The sequence below is a fragment of the Cimex lectularius genome, unplaced genomic scaffold (genome assembly GCF_000648675.2).
Source record: "Cimex lectularius strain Harlan isolate CLEC.00 unplaced genomic scaffold, Clec_2.1 scaffold404, whole genome shotgun sequence".
In the NCBI taxonomy this organism is placed as follows: Eukaryota; Metazoa; Arthropoda; class Insecta; order Hemiptera; family Cimicidae; genus Cimex; species Cimex lectularius.
Window position 1 is genome coordinate 342,483 of NW_019392941.1, and position 18,452 is coordinate 360,934.

The following is an 18,452-nucleotide window of genomic DNA, read 5'->3' on the forward strand; positions in this document are numbered from 1 at the left end:
ATTATATTGTATTAAAAGGTAATAGATAAGCTTGCAATCATGTATTGAAAATAATGATATGTTAAATATGTTGAAATAATGAGTGATTAAGGGTGTAATAAAATTCTGTGATGAGATTGTTGAAGTTTTCAGTATAGAGGTAAAAGAGAACAAATGCTAGAAAATGGTGAATAACAAATGTTTGCAAATTTTAGATTAAATTTCTTAATATCCCAGACGTCAAAAATGTTAGCCACTAGAAATGGTTCCTTTTTATCACCCACCAAAAAGAAGGATTTTTAGTGAGATATATTCTTGCAATTTATGAAATATGTTGTAAACCAATGATTGTTTGTGATTTTTTAATGCCACCAAGTTGATTCGTTCTGAATATAAGCAAACCAAGGAAACAACATAACGAAATATTTTATTTTACCCTTAATATATCTTTTTAATAAACGTATAATCTGACTAATTACAAAAAGGGTTAGTTTTCCCTGAGGGAAAAGTTGAGGGACGGTATTGCATTGTGTGAGTGGGGACGACCCCCTCCTTCAAAGAAACGGCAGATTCCCAACCCTCTTGCATCAGCATCATATATAAGAGCAAAGGAGGAACTTGGCCGTACAGTCTTGACCCGTGATTCTTGCAAGGATGATGTTCTTAAAGGTAAAGTACAAAATAGTTGTCAATATAAAAAACAAAAGAAAAAATACCGAACGTAACCCACCGGGAAGCGGCTTGGATCCCGTCGGACATCGCAGTTGGATTACTTTCGTTTTCAACTCTACCGGACTGCGACGGGATGGACTAGTGATAATATGTTTCCGCAACATAATCAAAAGTGCCGTACTGATGGAATTCGGCTTAATCGGAGTACGAGGGATTTGTTTTTAATTTTCACGCCTACAGCTCGATCGTTGGTAAATCGATAAACAGTCGTGCAAATTTTAAAGATTTACAACCCGCGAGACTCGTCGAGCTAAGTGGCCCTTCAATTGGTCAATTCAGTTGCATAAAAAAAGCGAAAACCCCTCATTTCAGACTCGAGCCCAAAGGGTAAGCGTGATAACCCCCTTCAGCGCATCCGACATACTGATCCCAGAACTCTTCGGCGGTTTCTTCTTTTCTTTCAAACAGTAATTTTCAAACGTACTGACGATGCGTATATTTACAAAACGGTTTGAATAAATTACAAGATAGTCCTTTAAAAGAACCAAACTTTAAATTTAGTTTTTATTTAATTTCTAAAGAAATGCATAGACCATTATGACAGTGTCATTGTTGAATTTATTAACCTTTATTCGAAAATCGTGAGATGCGGTTTGGTGTGATGTAGGTTTCCGAAAAACATTGTCTTTATCGTGCCAACGTTTCTAGCTATATTGAGATCATCTTCAGGGCCTGGGATTTACGAACATTGTTTAAATTAAACAAATACATGTAGGAGTGGAAAAAAGTGAATTTATACAATGCAAAAAAATATTTGTTATATTCAATCAAAGTATTTCTACTCTCTCAAAGTGTTTATTAATGTTACTTCATTATAATTATAACATTATTTTCTAAAATGAGAGCACTAAAAATTTTACATCTTTACTTAACAGTAATAAATATATAAATATATACATGCAGATAGATAATAGCTGTTCAATAAAATACTTCCAAAGTTTAAAAAACAAGTTAAGAATTTTTTCATATTCATTAAACATCAGGAAACAATTTTTATTTTTTCTAAATTGCAAACACTATCAGTATCGGCGATCTAAATTTTGTAATTTTCCATAATTTAATAGACCAATTTACTTGCCCAATTCGTAATTTGAATTAACTAACCAATTATCCACAGAAATCGCAATTTAAAACAACCGATTTTGTTGTGATCTTCTTGCAACTAAAATCCTAAAAACAATCTTTGACCAAGCGACCTTCAGAAATGAGCAGTGCACTTTTTTGGACAAATTTCAAATTAGGAGTTCAATGTACTTTTTCGTATTACATTCAGATCAACTTGTTTTTTACAAATTTAGAAAACCCTAAGGCCAATATAAAAAAATTAGAATATATTTTAATTTAGATTTACATTGGACTAACTTTATTCATAAATAATTATATTTCATTATCAATACGACTGAACAATTAGCACATGACCCATATTCAGATATTTTTAAACAAGGAATTGTTCACACTATATTCTGTGCTTATGAATCCATCTTGTTCTCCTACTTGCATTGATGAAATTTCGGGTTTTAGGTTTCTCTTATATATTTCTCTGTTAAGTAAGAATTCTCATAATTAAAATATCCAAAAACGCGCCGCGGGAACACGATAATCTACGCTTCTGCGTCCTTGTAAGTTTCATCAAGCTTTCTAATAAAAATTGTAAATTGCCACATTTGAAACAGCTGAAAGTTAGCAGAAAAAAAAAATCTGTTCGTCAAATTGCACAAACTAAAGGTCTTCTTTTTCCTCTGAAATTTATGAAAAGGATCAGGAAAATCTTCAGATGTCCGACCTTGAAATAAAATTGATGAAGTCTTCTTTCACTTTGAACGAAGGACGTAAATCTAACCAGCGCATGCCTTCTTTAGCTATGGGCAAGAGGATAAAGGTCGGGTCGGGTTTGTAGGTTTATGGCTGGAGAGAATTTAACGCCCTCAGATACGAGACTACAATTAGGCCAAAATAACCTTTTTATAAAATTTCCACGAAACTGCAACCATCACTGGCAAGGAATCGTATATTCTAGTTTTACAAAAGCAAAACAAAAAGAAGATTTTATTAAATTTTCTTTACTTTTGCGTTTGAGTTCAATGGTTCAGTTAGCTGTTTTTCAGTTTGTACTTAGGATTTCTTTTTTATCTTATCAGACCTGTTAATAATTTTTTGGGATTTTATTATACGCACATATCTGTTTCACAATTTATTTCTTTGTAAGATAGATCGGTTTTCCCTACATATTTTTTTTTTATCTAGCGACTGTCTTGAGTATATGAACTAACAGAGAAGCTGGAGGACAAAAAATTTTATAAAACAGCGATTTTGGCTTTGTTAGAAAAATGAAGAATCTAAAATAAAATCATAGTGTACTATCAATTACCAAAAAAAATTAGCACGACAAAAATGTGAAAATGGGATCTATATATTTTTTGACTTCTTGTGTATTATTTTGAGATGCCTGTGTATAAACGGAATTTTAAATTAAAATTTAAATTTATTTTCTCATAAATCAACTAAAAAAAACAATATTAAATGGGAAAATTTACGAGCAGGCCTAATTTAAAATTTTAATAATATTCCTACCCAAATTAACTCATTTCAATATATATTTGTTTACGATTTACCAATTTACTAGTGTAAATTTTATTTTAAAATCCAATTTAATGTAAAAAAACATCCTTTTTTGGCCTAGTCTGACTAAATTTTGTAATTGGCAAAACTTACTTGTGAAAACAGAAGCATCTTTCACATTTTCCATTTTATAATCAAATCTGATAATTATTTTGCATTGTAATCTACAATTACAGAGAGCAACGACGAAATTTTGCTGGGGGTTCTATTTTTAATGTCCTTTTGAATTTTTACGGCCTAGTTTCAGTTCATTCTCTGAACTGAAACTAGACTGATTTTTTTCTGATTTTTTCCTTTTCTCTTCTAATTAAACAAACTGAATTAATGACATGGAAAATCCAGAATACAATGCGATTGAATATTCGTTATCGACTTAACGCTATTGTTAATTACAGGAAAGTAGAGAAGGAAAATCCTTAAGTTTAATGATTGTCTTAAGAATAGAGAATGATTTGTTAAAAATAATTAACCTTTTATTACTATTAATCTAATTCTCATTAAGAAATACCCCGTTTTCACAGTTTCCAATTAATTGGTTTTTAATTTATTGGTTTCCATTCATTCACACATTAATCAAATCTAAATTTATAATCTTCAATTTATTTGGTTAAATCCTTAGGTTAAATTAGTTTGAAACAATTTAAACTAATTGAGAAAAACAAACTTAATGATCTTCAAAACAAAACGTGTTCTAATGCAATGTGTACAATTATTTTTATTTTTAATATAAGTTTTTTCTCCCCTGTACCAAAAAAATATAAGTCAAATACATATTTTTTTCGTTTAATGTAGCAAGATTGCTCATGTTCTTATTACATATACGGACATAAATTTAAGAGTTCGTTCGGTCCATTTAACTGTTGCATTTAATGTTAATGTCAGCGAAAGCATTGCGATTAATCCATTCACCCTTGGTCAGGGGTGTCGTAAGTGGCAGTCGAGCCACCACCTACTCTTGTCTCACTATCATTTTTATCGTCCTTGTACATTCTCTAACCTTCGCGGACGAGCATTCCTCGCTTCTTCTGGCCATCCTCTCTCACGCCTTATGGCGGACGATGTTGCATAAACTTTTTATGCTTGCAGTCAGGCTTATGTCGCACCGTTTCGACAGGATCCGTGCAGGCCAAGCGAACTTTTCAATCGTGTCCAGGGGCGCGTTTTTGAAATTTGACGTATTGGCGAACAAGTCGGGATCCGCCTATTTTGGCTCGTTTGCCGTTCAAGTGAATGATGAAACACACATCCTCAAAAAATGGAATAGAAATAAAACTTTTCATTGTAAAGCACAAATTTTTGGAGTTAAATTGTTGTATTTATAATTAAAGCATAGCAATATCTCTCTTCAACACTGCGATAAAACTAGTAAATTACGAATGGGAATAGCACACATTTCATAGTTTTTGCCAATTCAAATGTCATTGTCCTTCTATCCTCCTTGTTTGGATATGTACGTCGATATGAGATCATTGTTTTTCTATTTTTATGGTTTGTTAAAAATTTATTGTCATAAAACCCCTTCTCTCTCTTTCTCTCTGTCTCTCTCTCTCCCTCTCTCTCTCTCTCTCTCTCTCTTTCTATCTATCTATCTATCCATCCATCTATCTATCTATCTTTCTTTTATACCTTTTATACAGTTTTACAAAATTAATTGCCAATTCAAATTGTAGTCTCCCTCTATCCTCCTTGTATGGATATGTACGTCGATATATTATATTATCAGATTATTGTTTTTCTGTTTTTACTTTTTGTTAATAATTTATTGTAATAACACCCCCGATCTCACTCTCATTCTCTCTCTCTCTCTCTCTTTCTTTCTTTCTACCTCTACCTCTCTCTCTGTCTCCTCTTTCGATCTCTCTCTCTCTCTCTCTCTCTCTCTCTCTCTCTCTCTCTCTCTCTCTCTCCCCCCCCTCTCTTACCTCCTCTCTGTCCTCATACACACATATACTTAGGCTTTTTATGATACAATTTGACTGTTTTTCTGTTTACCTACATTTATTTAATTTCTTAATTTCTTTCATTTATTTGTCATACATTCTTTCCAGTCTCTTTCTGCTTTCTTCCTTATGCTCTTTTTATAATTTATTTATTTATACAATTTTCTTCTCTTTCTGTATGCTTGTTGGTGATCCTCTGTATTTCCGTCGCATTTCTATTGAATTACGTTTGAAGTACTAGTGTGAGTTCATTTTACACTTTCCTTATAGTCCCTTTTCATGAAATATAGTTTCTCATGTATTTTTGGGTTGTTTTGTTGTATCTTTTTTCAGCCAGACGATTTTTATGTCCCAAATTTATGAAATTTGTCGTCTATCTAAACTTTTTTATTATTTTCTATATGTATTCATACTCCGTAAAGTTTTGTAAATTAATTACAAATCGTTTACTCATATCCTTTGCAAAAACACATTCTTATGTATAATGTATATTTTTACATGCAAATATTTATTTATGTTAAATTTGAAATTAATCCCAATTTTGTTTTAATTTGGGCGATACTTGACAAGTTCTAATAATTGTTTTGATGCCTTTGGTTAATTTTAAGAATTGTTTTTTTGTGGTACTAAAGCTGTTGATGATAAACAGAAGGTAATTTATAGAAGGAAAATACAAACACATGAAGTATAGTTCAAAGGGTACAGTTATTATATCATAACGGTTGTTCATTCGAAATGCGAAACTGTTATTTGGATTTACCATTCATGACGCAATTATTTGGAATAATATGACCGAAGAGGATGGTCCGATCACGATCTAGACCTATGATACCGAAAATAAAAAAATAAAAACAAAACCATCTCGGCACGAATCCGTTTTGAGCAATGCTTTTAAGAACGTAATTTAAATTGTCTCAAAGGGACACCGCTGGGAGGAGGACGGCCATCAATCGAGTACTGATCGTGATCCTTCCCGGTTTTCAACTCTTGGGAATTTTTCCTCTTCTATGTCGGGATTCGTATGGATCGGTCACGAAAAAGGTGAAAGTCCCTCTCAATCCCCCACGGCAGAAAAGAGGATAAATCATTGAGTCGTATGCTGCAGCAGTTGACGCAACTGTACCTGGATGGTTGACCTCCGGGATACGACGGCTGCGTTTAACTCCGGCAATTACGACGCCTTGTTTTCAATAACACAATTTCACCACGCTGAAATTACGTTTTATCAACAATTTTCCATTTTCCTCGTGGATGGAAAATCGCCTTTTTTCAGTGGTCGTTGGTCACGGTTCTATCCGAATCGTCATCTCGCACGTTTTCTAACTCAACCACTACTAAGTAAACGCTTTTGCGAATTATTACATAAAGTTGGTTGGAAAAATAATTTTTATGTAATATCAAAACATGAAATGGCAATAACTCTTCCTTCCGGGCAAAACGACCTGCTAGGTGATGGGGTCAAACTGTTTCTATCTTAGCGGTGCGTTATTTACAATTCAGTCGAATGGAAGTTACTTAATTTTTCTATAGGAATGCAAGTTACATATATACATTTCTACACACATCTATGAACATATATGTAATAAAATTCTCGGGTGTATGGTCTGCCTGTCTCTGCGCGCCTGTTCAATCTGTCTCTCAGTTTGTCGGTCTGTCTGTCTGTCTCCTCTCTCTCACTTATACACACATATACCTAGACGTTTATCTTTCATTCTCTTTTGTATGCATTTTTTAATTTCCTTCATCTATTTCCCACACATTTTCATTTTTACGTTTTTACTTTCTTTCGTTTCTTTTTCTGTTGTTCTGTTTATACATACATCTTCTTTCTACAATTATTATTTTATTTTATTTGCAATCAGCCAATCCTCTTATTTCACTAGCGTTTTTTTTTTCTTTTTGATCTCTTTCTCTTTTATACTCACTCAATCTATTTCTGTAACTCTTCATCTACCTACCATATTCTTCTCCCTCTCTCGCTTTCTTTCTCACTGTCTGCCTTCATTTTTCTTCTCTATTTAGCTCTCTCTCGATTTCTCTCTTTCAGTTTCTTTCGGACTCTCACTTGCTCTCTCTCCTCTATCTCGCATCCTCTCTTCTTCACACTATCTCTCAGTCTTTTTTTTCTTTTCTTCCTCTTTTACGCGCACTCATACCATACATAATTATATTTCTTTTCTTCTCCGATTCAACTCTCTTTCTCACTGTCTTTCATTTTCTCCTCCCTCGCTCCCTCTATCTACCTATTTCTACCTATGTCACTATAACTTTGGTTTTTGGTTTCTCTAGTGTGTTACTCTCAAACTCACCCACTCCCTATCTATGTTTTTCCCTCCGACTATCGCCCTCTTTCTCGACAACTTTCTTTCATTTATTCATCTTCTCTCTCTCTCTCTCTCTCTCTCTCTCTCTCTCTCTCCTCTCTCTCTCCCTCTCTCTCTCATGACATGCTCACACAACATTCTCTTTATTTTTGTCGTAATTCATTTATCTTTTGTCGTCATTGTATTATATTTTTCTTTACATCTACGAGTATTCTTTCTGTTTCTCTTATTCAACCCTCTTACAAAAATTGATATTCTTAGGTTAAGAGATAACATTGAACAGTGATGTTATTTAACTTTGGATGAATAAATCATTGCAAAAACTTCACTAAGCAAATGCCAGTTTTGTTCCAGAACGTCTGGAACGGTTCACGCCCATAGAGTTAGTTCATGGCAATTTCAATTTCGTCATCTACGTTATTGAAGGAACGATAAATTAACAAATCAAATACGCGCTTTTAAAAATGAAAGAAAAAGAGAAAAAACGAATGGTCGTGCCATTTACGCAACGGTTACAAAATTACAAACCTTCAATCGATGGAACCGTTCAAATCGCATACAGAACTTTTCAACTTAATTCGATTGTGCCGATAGAAAACAAATTAAGCGCGGGCTTAATACGTTTCTCAGCTCCCCGCCGGCATCGCCGCACCGAAAAGAGCTAACTTTTTCTGAATTGTGACGCAACCCTGTTGGCCGTGAGTGAAAAATTCTACCACTTCTGGATTTACACTATGTACATGCAGTTTAATAAGTGGTGATCTCATAGTTTGTCTTAAACCCATCGTTAACATTTTGAAACAAGGCGTATCTGAAGATAATTAACTTTTGATATATCTGCAGGCAGGAGACTTTCAACCTGTCTAAATCTGTTAATGTAGAAAAGAGAATTATTGAACGTTCATTTAATCCTTTATTATGAACCTATTTCTGAAGAAGATTAAACGGAAACAATTTATATAAAAGAAACGTAAATATGTCGACTACCAAATGTTATAAAATTAGAACAACTTTCATTTACGAGGATTTGGGACAGCAGAGGTCATATCAACCCTCGGAGTGCCGGTCTTTTTGAAAAAAAATCCCATTTGTAAGTATGTCGGATTCGAATGCAGAGCCGTTGGATTCGAACCCGGGACCTTTCCCTTACATTGATGAGCGCCGTGTCAACGCCTAAACCGTTGCGGCCACTGACGCCCCTTAACGATTGTTCCTCTCTTTGTAATGTATATGTAATTTCATACCTCTCACTAATTAACAAATCAAATGGAACAAACATAATTTTAATATGAATGATAATAAAAGTGATGCTATATATTTTAATAGATTAAATAATTTTTCAGTTTCATTATACGTTCAACTATTAGATTATAGATTCTCATAAATATTTTAATAATACAAAAGAAGTATTTAGTCGTGTCATTTGGTTCATGGTTTGACAACTTTTACACGAAGTTTTTTTGATTAGTTATTAAAAATAAATTTAATAGATTTATAATTTTTATGAAAAGTGAAATGAAAAACTTTGATTAACAAAGGCCAGCTTATGGATTAATATAATAAATTTAATCATATGCTTTAAAGAAAAGAAAAAGACAAAAATCATGAATAAATATTGATTATCCCGGCTATTGACCTCCAACACAACGTACGTCAAATTATGGTCATATACGGAGCATAAGATTAAAAGGAATGAGCGAACTTCAGCGCACCGCGGTTTTCTTTAAAAGAAACATGTACCGTGTCGTACGCGATATGAATTGCGTTACTGTGCACGTTCACCACATGGAATAATGTTACATCGCCGGACTAACAACATAAAAGGCTGGACTGGGTTCAGCGTTACAGCATCAGAGTGCATCTCAAACGCATTCTGTTTTATGTTAAATATTTATTTTTTATACAAATTTTAACTTTACCTACGATTGATTATGTGTAACTTTATTGAATTCAGTTTCATGACCTTTTGAGACGAGTATGAAACTTTTGGACACATACACACCTCATTAAAATGTAAACGAACTTTATTTCTTCGAATTGTTTTGGAAACATTTTTATGTAAAATCTCAATCAATCTTTTTATAATTGTCCTTCTCATTAACAATTTCAAACAATTTTTTTAACAAAAGTCTTATTTTTCTTTAATGGTAGAAATCAAACGACCATGTACAAGTTTATCGCGTAATGCTTTCAAATTATAGATAGAAACTATAATTCCCTTTTATGTTTTATTCATAAGAAAGGGAGTAAGGTAGCATCAAAGCATATCTATATATAATTTTTCCTCGGCGATTTCCTGCTTATACAATTATTTGTACTTCCTTTTATAAGCCAAATATAGATTTGTTTAGTTGATCTGAAATCATTAAAATTATTGTAAAGAATAAATAAAATTTTATTGTCCAATTTTTGAAATATGTTTTATGTAATTTATCATTACACACTCATTTTTAAATTTATCATTATATAATACAGACAAGGCCAAAACCAGATTGTTTAAAATTTTATGATTCTTGATCAGTAATGATTTTTTTTAAATTTTTTGGCTATCAACCTTTGTGGTTATTTAAATCCTACAATTTTTTATTCTTTTCCCATCTAAAGAAATTAAGTAAACATAATAATGTTATTATTTTCTACTATTAAATATTTGTCTGATAAACTCATTAATTTTAATCAATATACATTTAAGCTAAAACAACTGATTTTAGAAAGTTATACTACAACTACTGTACCCCATCGGATAGACCTGAAATAAGCAATATGTCGCTAAACAAATTGTTAATAACGTAATTAATAAATATGTAATTGGACCTTTTTTTACTCATAGTTTTAACGTATATAAACGATTGCCAAATGTTAACGTTTAAATTTCCTAGATCGATTTTACAATCATTATAATATTTTAGCAAGTGCGACGTTTCTCATCTTTTAAAGAAATATTGATTTTTATTTATTTATTTCGCAATTTGGGCCATCTCTCAATATGGCGTACTCTGTGTGGAGGGATAGCCATGAACAGTCATTTATATTTTATATAAATAAAATTAATCCAAACGAGTGGTTGGTGATTGTTGCAGCCAATAAAATAATTTTAAATATTCAAAAAATTGTAATTTGTACAAAATGTTGGAAATTACAATTTTTAAAGACTATAACATTTTTTTTAAATCTGGAGAAGTACTTTTTTTGCTGCAACAACCACCAATCATTCGTTTGTATGTAATCAAAGCCATTAATCAATATTTTCTGCAGGTATAGACAATTTGGTGAAATAATTTTAATTAATTATTATATGAATAATATATCAAAATGTATGTATATTTTGTTATTGTTTCAGACATAAAATGTTTCAAAACATGTATCAGACAAAAACATTTTTTTCAGTGAATTTTAGTCTGCCCATCCTCTTTGTTTTGGGTTATCAGACATTTCCATTAGTGATATATCCCAATAATACTAACAACATTCTAGCAATATTGGTAGTATTCACTTCCTTGTCAATAATATTTATAATTACATAATTTATACGTGTTTTTTATTAGGCTTCGGTGACTTATTCAGATGAAGGAAAGTAGAAATAACTGGTCGAAATGGGTAGACGGTGGGCTTTTATTTATGACCGTGCTTGGGCTGTGGAACGGGGCAATTTTGGTGGTCGGATGCAAAATCCATCATAAGGTTCACGATAGCGCGTACGCTTGGAACTGTTCCCCACGGTCGGGCCTTGGGATTACGAAAAACCGTTTTGAAACCATCTCCTTTTTGCCTTGTAAGGAGAGTTTAAGAATTTCCAAGTTTAAATTACACTTGAAAAGAAGACGAAACCGAGTCACGAACCGGGCAGAGAACTGAGATCATTTTTGCATAATTGTCCCAAGAATTACGCGATCGATAGCTGTTGAACGAGTGTGACAAAAAAGAAGGGAATCATTACATCCAAATACATATTTGGCAAAATAATTGTCAGCTTAGTGGGGCGTCGGTGGTCGCAGCGGTTTAGGCATTGCCACAACGCTCATCACTGTAAGGTAAAAGTCCCGGGTTCGAATCCAGCGGCCCAGTATTCGAACCCGACATACTTACAAATGGGTTTTTTCAAAAACACCGGCACCCCGAGGGTTGATATAACCTCTGCTGTTCCGAACAGTCATTAAAAAATGGTTGTTTTCAGTTAATCAGTGGATTTAAATATGTTCCTTTGGTACCAAAATTCTGTCATTTTTTTCATACAGATATTATTATTTAAATGATAAAATAATAACAATTGATACAAGTCGGTTTGATCTTAGGGTATTAAAACGTAAAGGTTAAATGGAACCGGCACTTCTAAGACCTTGCGCACCGCGACCGTATTATTGTGCAAATCTTAGGGTATTAGTAATGATTTACATTTTTAATGATATATTTGAAAAAAAATCAATGCCGTATTATTTTTGTAGTTCGTTATTATTCTTTTTTTTGTTTTGAAAGAGGATGCAATGGGGTCACGACCGTGACCAACTTCTAACAAATCGTACATTGGTGTATAGGGTGCTCGAGGGGTTTGATCCGATTATAAAAACATATACAGCCAATTTTCTCTCTATTGACGTATCCAAATCTCTACAAGTGAAAATAATAGAAACAATCACCGCTTCTGTTTGAAGAGTACACATAGAACAGCAATATTAGTATTCACTCTCACTCACGTACGTGTGTGCAATTATCCGAACTCTCGAGCTTTGCGATTTTCAATACTGTTATTCTCCGAGGCCACAAATCACTTTTCGACCTCGTCGGAGGTCAAATAAATAAAAGTCAGAAGTTTAGGCCCGGGGGTAGAGACCTGAAAATCGGCGGCCCGCTAGCTTTTTACGCCTGAACAGGCGTCGAAGTTGACTAATGAAATCATCGTTTTAAGTTAACTTTCTCTTCGGTTAATTAATTATTTGACTCGTAGCCTTGATGACGTTCAATGCCTTTCGAAGGACGTTGAACCTTCTGAAGAAGACGGCTTCCGTAACGTTTTTGAATTCGGTGATGCAAAAATCATAGGCCACGCTCAGTTCTAATTATTTATTAAATATTTCAACTTATTAAACATTTTGCTACTTCACAAAACCGTAAATACGCCTTTTCTAAGATTAATTATTGATAAATTGGATGCGAAAATCCTATATACCATGGACCGGAGTGGATCTATTGTGTCCACCGGTTTGGTATTTCCTTTAATACCATTGCTTCATGGATCCCATTTTCAGGTAATATTAAATAATTCAGCAGGGTTGAGGAGTTCTTGTTGAACCCTGCTTTGCTATCGAATCTGACCCACTTTGCCCTGGAGCCGGGGCAGTTTATTATATCGAAATCATTATCCGATTTTATTTTTTAATAACGTTTTTATATTGTTATTAATTTTTCACAGTCTGCAGATTTTTCGCCGTAATGCTATTTCTAAAACATAAATCATAACTTTTAAAATCTTTCATTACATACTAATTCGAAATAATAGACTTGAACATTAGTTTTACTTATTATTAATTCATAATGGAGGCTCCCTGCCCACGTTGCCACAGAGATAGTTCAACACGTGTTTTGCAAAATTGTAAAGTTATACATCACTGAGACATAAATATATTAAATAAATTTTGGCTTGACAAAATATAAAACCGTCTTATCTAGGGGAAAAAATTGCACTACATTATTGATCTTTACGTTTTTATTACCGCAACATATTTTAAAAAACTATTAAAGTTGAAATGTTTGTGACATACTGCCTCTATTTCGTTAAATTTAATTTCATTATCAATTGTGTCACATTAAAAAGATTACCAATTATTTTGCTTCTTTTTAATTTTATGTAAGTAGAACTATAACTTTTCATAATTTGAGTTATTGATAAAAGTCTTTTATACATGTACATCAACGCTTTTTTATGTTCTTTAAGCAAAAAGAGATCATTTTAAGCATAATTACACGACTACAAGTACAAAAACCAACGAAAATATCTGTTTTTATGTTTTAGAATATTTTGTATCCTGTGATGAATTTTTATTTTTGCAACATAATTTAAACTTACTGTAATCAATCACTTTTTACTATTCCGGCATATTCATTATTTAGCTTTCAGAAATTAATTCCAGCGTAATTTAGAAATTGTGTCAAAATACATATTTTCAAGGGTCAAGGGATTTCATAATGCGTAAATTTCAATTGAACGAAGGCATGGGTTCCGGTACATGAGGACGTGTTCATGATAGCACTTACAACCGGATTATCCAACAGTATTAACGAGAGGTTGTTACCGCGGTTGACGTGCGATGGCGCGAATAGGTCAGAAGAGTTGCAATCCCAGCAACAGTTTTACGAGGTTGCTTCATCTGCCCTTTAACATCTGTTGGAAGACGCAGTAGCTCATTTTCCACTGGCTAAACGGCCCTTTGTCGTTTTAGCAGCCACGTTATATCCGATTTGGGCCTTCGGCCGAAACCGTCCTAAACTCGTCATTTTGTTTTTCCAAAGGCGTTACAAAATTTTTAAAAATGATGCAAAAGGTAAAGGTCGCGATATTGAGGTGAAAATGAAGGTCTGACCTTTGCATTGTAAAATACTCACTTGCATGATATGGTAAATTTCAATTGTCACGTTATACGATTCACTACGACCTATTTAGATGTAATTGTTGGTCAAGAAGAACTATTTCTAAATAAATTAAATTTATTTACACCATTTAAACACTTCGTTGTATGTTACAGATAAGTGTGGCTGTGCTATGTTTAGGAGCAGTTTTAGCAGAGCCACCAGTCAACAATCAATACCTTCCACCGGCCACTGGAGGGTACAATTATCCAAAGCCTTCTCAGCCTTTCCCATCTCCACCTAGGCCAGCACCACCGGCGCCTCGACCACAACAGCCGACGTTCAGCCCACCTGCTCCTCGACCACCACAGCCGACTTACGGTCCCCCGGCTCCTCGTCCTCCACAGCCCAGTTTTAGCCCACCTGCTCCTCGACCACCACAGCCGACTTATGGCAGCCCAGTTTTAGCCCACCTGCTCCTCGACCACCACAGCCGACTTACGGTCCTCCCGCTCCTCGTCCTCAACAGCCCACCTACAATCCTCCTGCTCCTCGACCACCACAACCCTCATACGGTCCACCAGCTCCTCGTCCTCAACAGCCCACCTATAATCCTCCTGCTCCTAGACCACCGCAACCCTCTTACGGTCCACCAGCTCCTCGTCCTCCACAGCCTACTTACGGTCCCCCGGCTCCTCGTCCTCCACAGCCCACTTTCAGCCCACCAGCTCCTCGTCCTCAACAGCCCACCTATAAACCCCCTGCTCCTAGACCACCACAACCCTCATACGGTCCACCAGCTCCCCGCCCTCCTCAACCTTCATACGGTCCTCCCGCAGTCCGTCCACCAGCACCCCCTGCGCCTAGACCACCACAATTCAGCCCTCCTGGTCCTTCAGGACCTCCTACCGAAGGCAGCGGTTACCGACCTTCATCTCAATCACCGCAAGGACCTCAACATTCTCCATTCCCAGGCGTAAGTTATAACAGAAAACTAGCTTTGCCTTACTGTACAACCGGTATCTCTACCATACTAAGTACGAAGTATACTACTCAGAATAACTATTCTTACAAATACCTGAAGAGTCAATTGCATCTTATAACCTGGTACATTTATTCGTACGTTGCCTTAAAGTTGTGAGAAATTGACTAACTTTTCTACCAAATATTGAAAAATTATAATTACGTTTTTTGAGATCCGCGTGTACTTGACCTCGAAAAAGTGTATCCCCATAAGGAATAAGAATTCCCGTAAGCAATCGTGGATGTTTCTTGTAGCAAGTTGGATAGTTTAATGAGATAATTATACAGTCGGACTAGTTTTCTCATGATTTTCAGGCGGATTGCTTCACAGAATCTCACCCTCTTTTCTCATAAGTGTTGCCGAAGAACTTAATTGTTGTGCAAACTATTACTTAAAAGATTAATTAGATAATCTTAACCTCCAAAAAAATTGCAAAATCAGTTGCAACGTTGTTATTTTAAAAATGGTTATTCATTTGAATTCATTGATGTTATGATCTGGTAATTAATTGAATAGGTAGATGGTCAATAATGATGGCAAATGACTAGTTCAGCTTATAAGGAATCAATCAAACTTACTAATCATATTAAACGAATATTGGATAACTTAAAAAGTCAAATTAAGAAAATAAAAATTGGACAACCAATTCACCTAGATATTAGGTCATAGGTCGAAAAAGAAACTTATTTTCTGGTATTGATGATCTATTGTTCTTTTTAATGAAATTGGTTGTTTTGCGATTTAGCAGGGAAGCCACGATGGAGGCGGACACGATCACCACGACCACCACCACCACGAACCTGGCATGCCTTTTGACTTTAACTACGCTGTTAAAGACGACTATTACGGCACTGATTACAGCCACAACGCTGTTTCCGACGGTGATGTCGTCAAGGGAGAGTACAAGGTGCTGCTTCCCGACGGCCGGCTGCAGATCGTTTCTTACGTCGCCGACTGGAAAAACGGCTACAACGCAGACGTCAAGTACCAAGGAGAACCGCAGTACCCGCAGCAAGCCGGCTCCAGCCCTGGGCGCACATTCGCATCACCCCAACAAGGAGGAAGCGGGCCTTACTAACCTGGGCCTCGCACTTACCTTTATTTATTTATTTGACTTTCCGCTGAAAATGATTTTGCATATTCTGATCTTTTGGAAACCTCTTACACCATTCTTCAAAGGAATGGTCAAAAGATGTTCCGATTAAACAAGAATAATTTCAACCAAATAAAACATTTTAAGCGGATTATGCATAATGACATGATCGGAAAGCTCAAGGTACCAAAAACACTTCAACCAATCCCGACTCCCTTTCCCTCTTGTGCCAATCCCTTTTGTTTTTTTAAGAACAGTACAGATGTAAGATTTTTTTATTTATATTTATGCCTGAAACATGGCATGCATTGTACATAGTATTAAAAAAATGTGGCCTCAAAATCACGGGTGGACATTTGTCCATTATTTTGTGATAACTTTTATACCCTTCTTTTTGTTTAAATACGCTACAATAAAGCATTATTTTATATTTTTTGCTTTTTATTTCCATACATAGTTTAAAACAGAAACCGTAAATTATGTTTAAAAAAATGCAGCATCGAAATTTTCTATATATTGGAATCAGATAAAAAAAGGGGAACTTGGGAAACAAATATTTTATTTTTATTTATTCTGAAGATTGTATTGCTAGTAATTCTGTCAACAAAAAAGCTTGCTACATTAATCTACCTATTGTTAGGTCTGTCGTGCTAAGCTGCAAAGTATATGAATTATAAAACTATTCGTCGAAATGAAACAAAATAAATATTTCTCCAATATAAAAATTATTTAAATAAATAAAATTTGCACACAAAAATTATGGAACAATGATAAACTACATTGCATTTTAAAAATTTGTACTTTTGTATAATGATACGTGGTCCAAATACCATTTAAAAAATTTCAGAAAAAACACTCTTTTGCAACAATATAAAAAAATGTAAAAGTCCAAAAATACACTTTTCAAACAGAAAATTTAAACAAATTCTGAATCTATACTCGTTCGAGATGAAAATAATGCGTACTTATTATTATTGTATTATTATTACGAATTAAATAATGTATTTAGTCCAGTGCGTTAAAGTATATTATTAATTGACGTAATATTTGAAATTTTGTTAAAACAAAGAGAACAGAAATAAACAGAAATGTGCGCGCACGCTCACAGAGAGTGAGAGTGAGAGAAAGAGATAGCGATAGAGAGAGAGAATGAGAGAGAGTGACAGAAAGAGAGAGAGAGAGAAAGAGAGAGAGAGAGAGTTTGTCTACATTTTAGCTTCTCGACTAAAGTTTTATTTAATTAATTAAGGTTTTTAGTTGAGATAAAAAAGTCAGTGTCAGGAGCGGGATTCGAACCCACCAACTTATTCTAGATACGCCGCTAATCTACTACATGAGCTAACGTGACTGCGATCCACTTGGACAGTAACTTCCCATCTCCCCCACCTTTTTGCCATTTTTCAATTAATTAAAAGATATTAATTGGTCAAGCGAACCACGAAAACTAGTGACTTTTATTTAATCAAAAGTCTTGTCATTCATTCCCGACTTGTTAAGTGATGACCTTTCAAGTTGAAACGTGTGTACATCTCAGTTGACTGTTTCCTGTTCAACTGTTACTGTACGCGTGTTGTCTCGTTTTGTTTTTTACTTATAACTTGGTTAAAAAACAAAAATGAGTCTTAAATAAACTTGAACCTTGTCGCGAAAATTATTATAATTTTATCATAAGTATTAATGCATGAAATTTTTTTTGGTTCTAATAAACATAAATGGGTGCATGAGGGATTTGTTATCGCCCGCTATTCTCATTTTTCCCTTTTTTCCATAGTGACATCTACCAAAATTATATTGACACGGGAATATCGGAAAATTCTCGGTTTTTACTACGGAGTGTAAGTTTAATTATTCAGGTAAATTGAAGTGAAGTTTCAATAGATCTATGAAAGTTAGTAACATTTATTGTACATATCTAAATGTTCGTTAAAATTGATGTCGATATAAATCACGAAACAACAATAGAACGACTGACTACGATCCAGAAAAGAACGAGAATCCCAATGCTAAATAGAAAGAAAAGAATGAGGAAAAATTTGAAATATTAACGATATATAAATTCATGTCATTACAGGTCAGTCATATAGTCACATAAATACAAAAACATTATAAATTCCCATGGCCTTTTTGATAATACGACTTCGCAGGCTTGAGATTATCTAATAGAAGAATAAACATCTTCC

General features: G+C 34.3%; 1 protein-coding gene across 2 annotated transcripts; it reads left to right on the plus strand.

The window, feature by feature from the left end:
• Positions 1-576: 576 nt before the first annotated feature.
• Positions 577-16,702, plus strand: LOC106666833 (extensin-like). Of its 2 annotated transcripts, none has more exons than XM_014394313.1 (4): positions 577-648; positions 14,332-14,607; positions 14,838-15,131; positions 15,925-16,702. In XM_014394313.1, the coding sequence occupies exons 1-4, from the start codon at positions 634-636 to the stop codon at positions 16,255-16,257; spliced, it is 918 nt and encodes a 305-aa protein (XP_014249799.1). In that variant the 5' UTR covers positions 577-633; the 3' UTR covers positions 16,258-16,702. The 2 variants fall into 2 exon arrangements, with proteins under 2 accessions (XP_014249799.1, XP_014249800.1); XM_014394314.1 differs by having other exon boundaries at positions 15,928-16,702.
• The last annotated feature ends 1,750 nt before the right edge of the window (positions 16,703-18,452 follow it).

Coding starts and splice junctions, on each gene's coding strand:
- LOC106666833 (XM_014394313.1), top strand. Junction 14,608..14,837: donor GACCACCACAGCCGACTTAT/GGCAGCCCAGTT, acceptor CAGCCTACTTAC/GGTCCCCCGGCTCCTCGTCC. Junction 15,132..15,924: donor AACATTCTCCATTCCCAGGC/GTAAGTTATAAC, acceptor TTTGCGATTTAG/CAGGGAAGCCACGATGGAGG.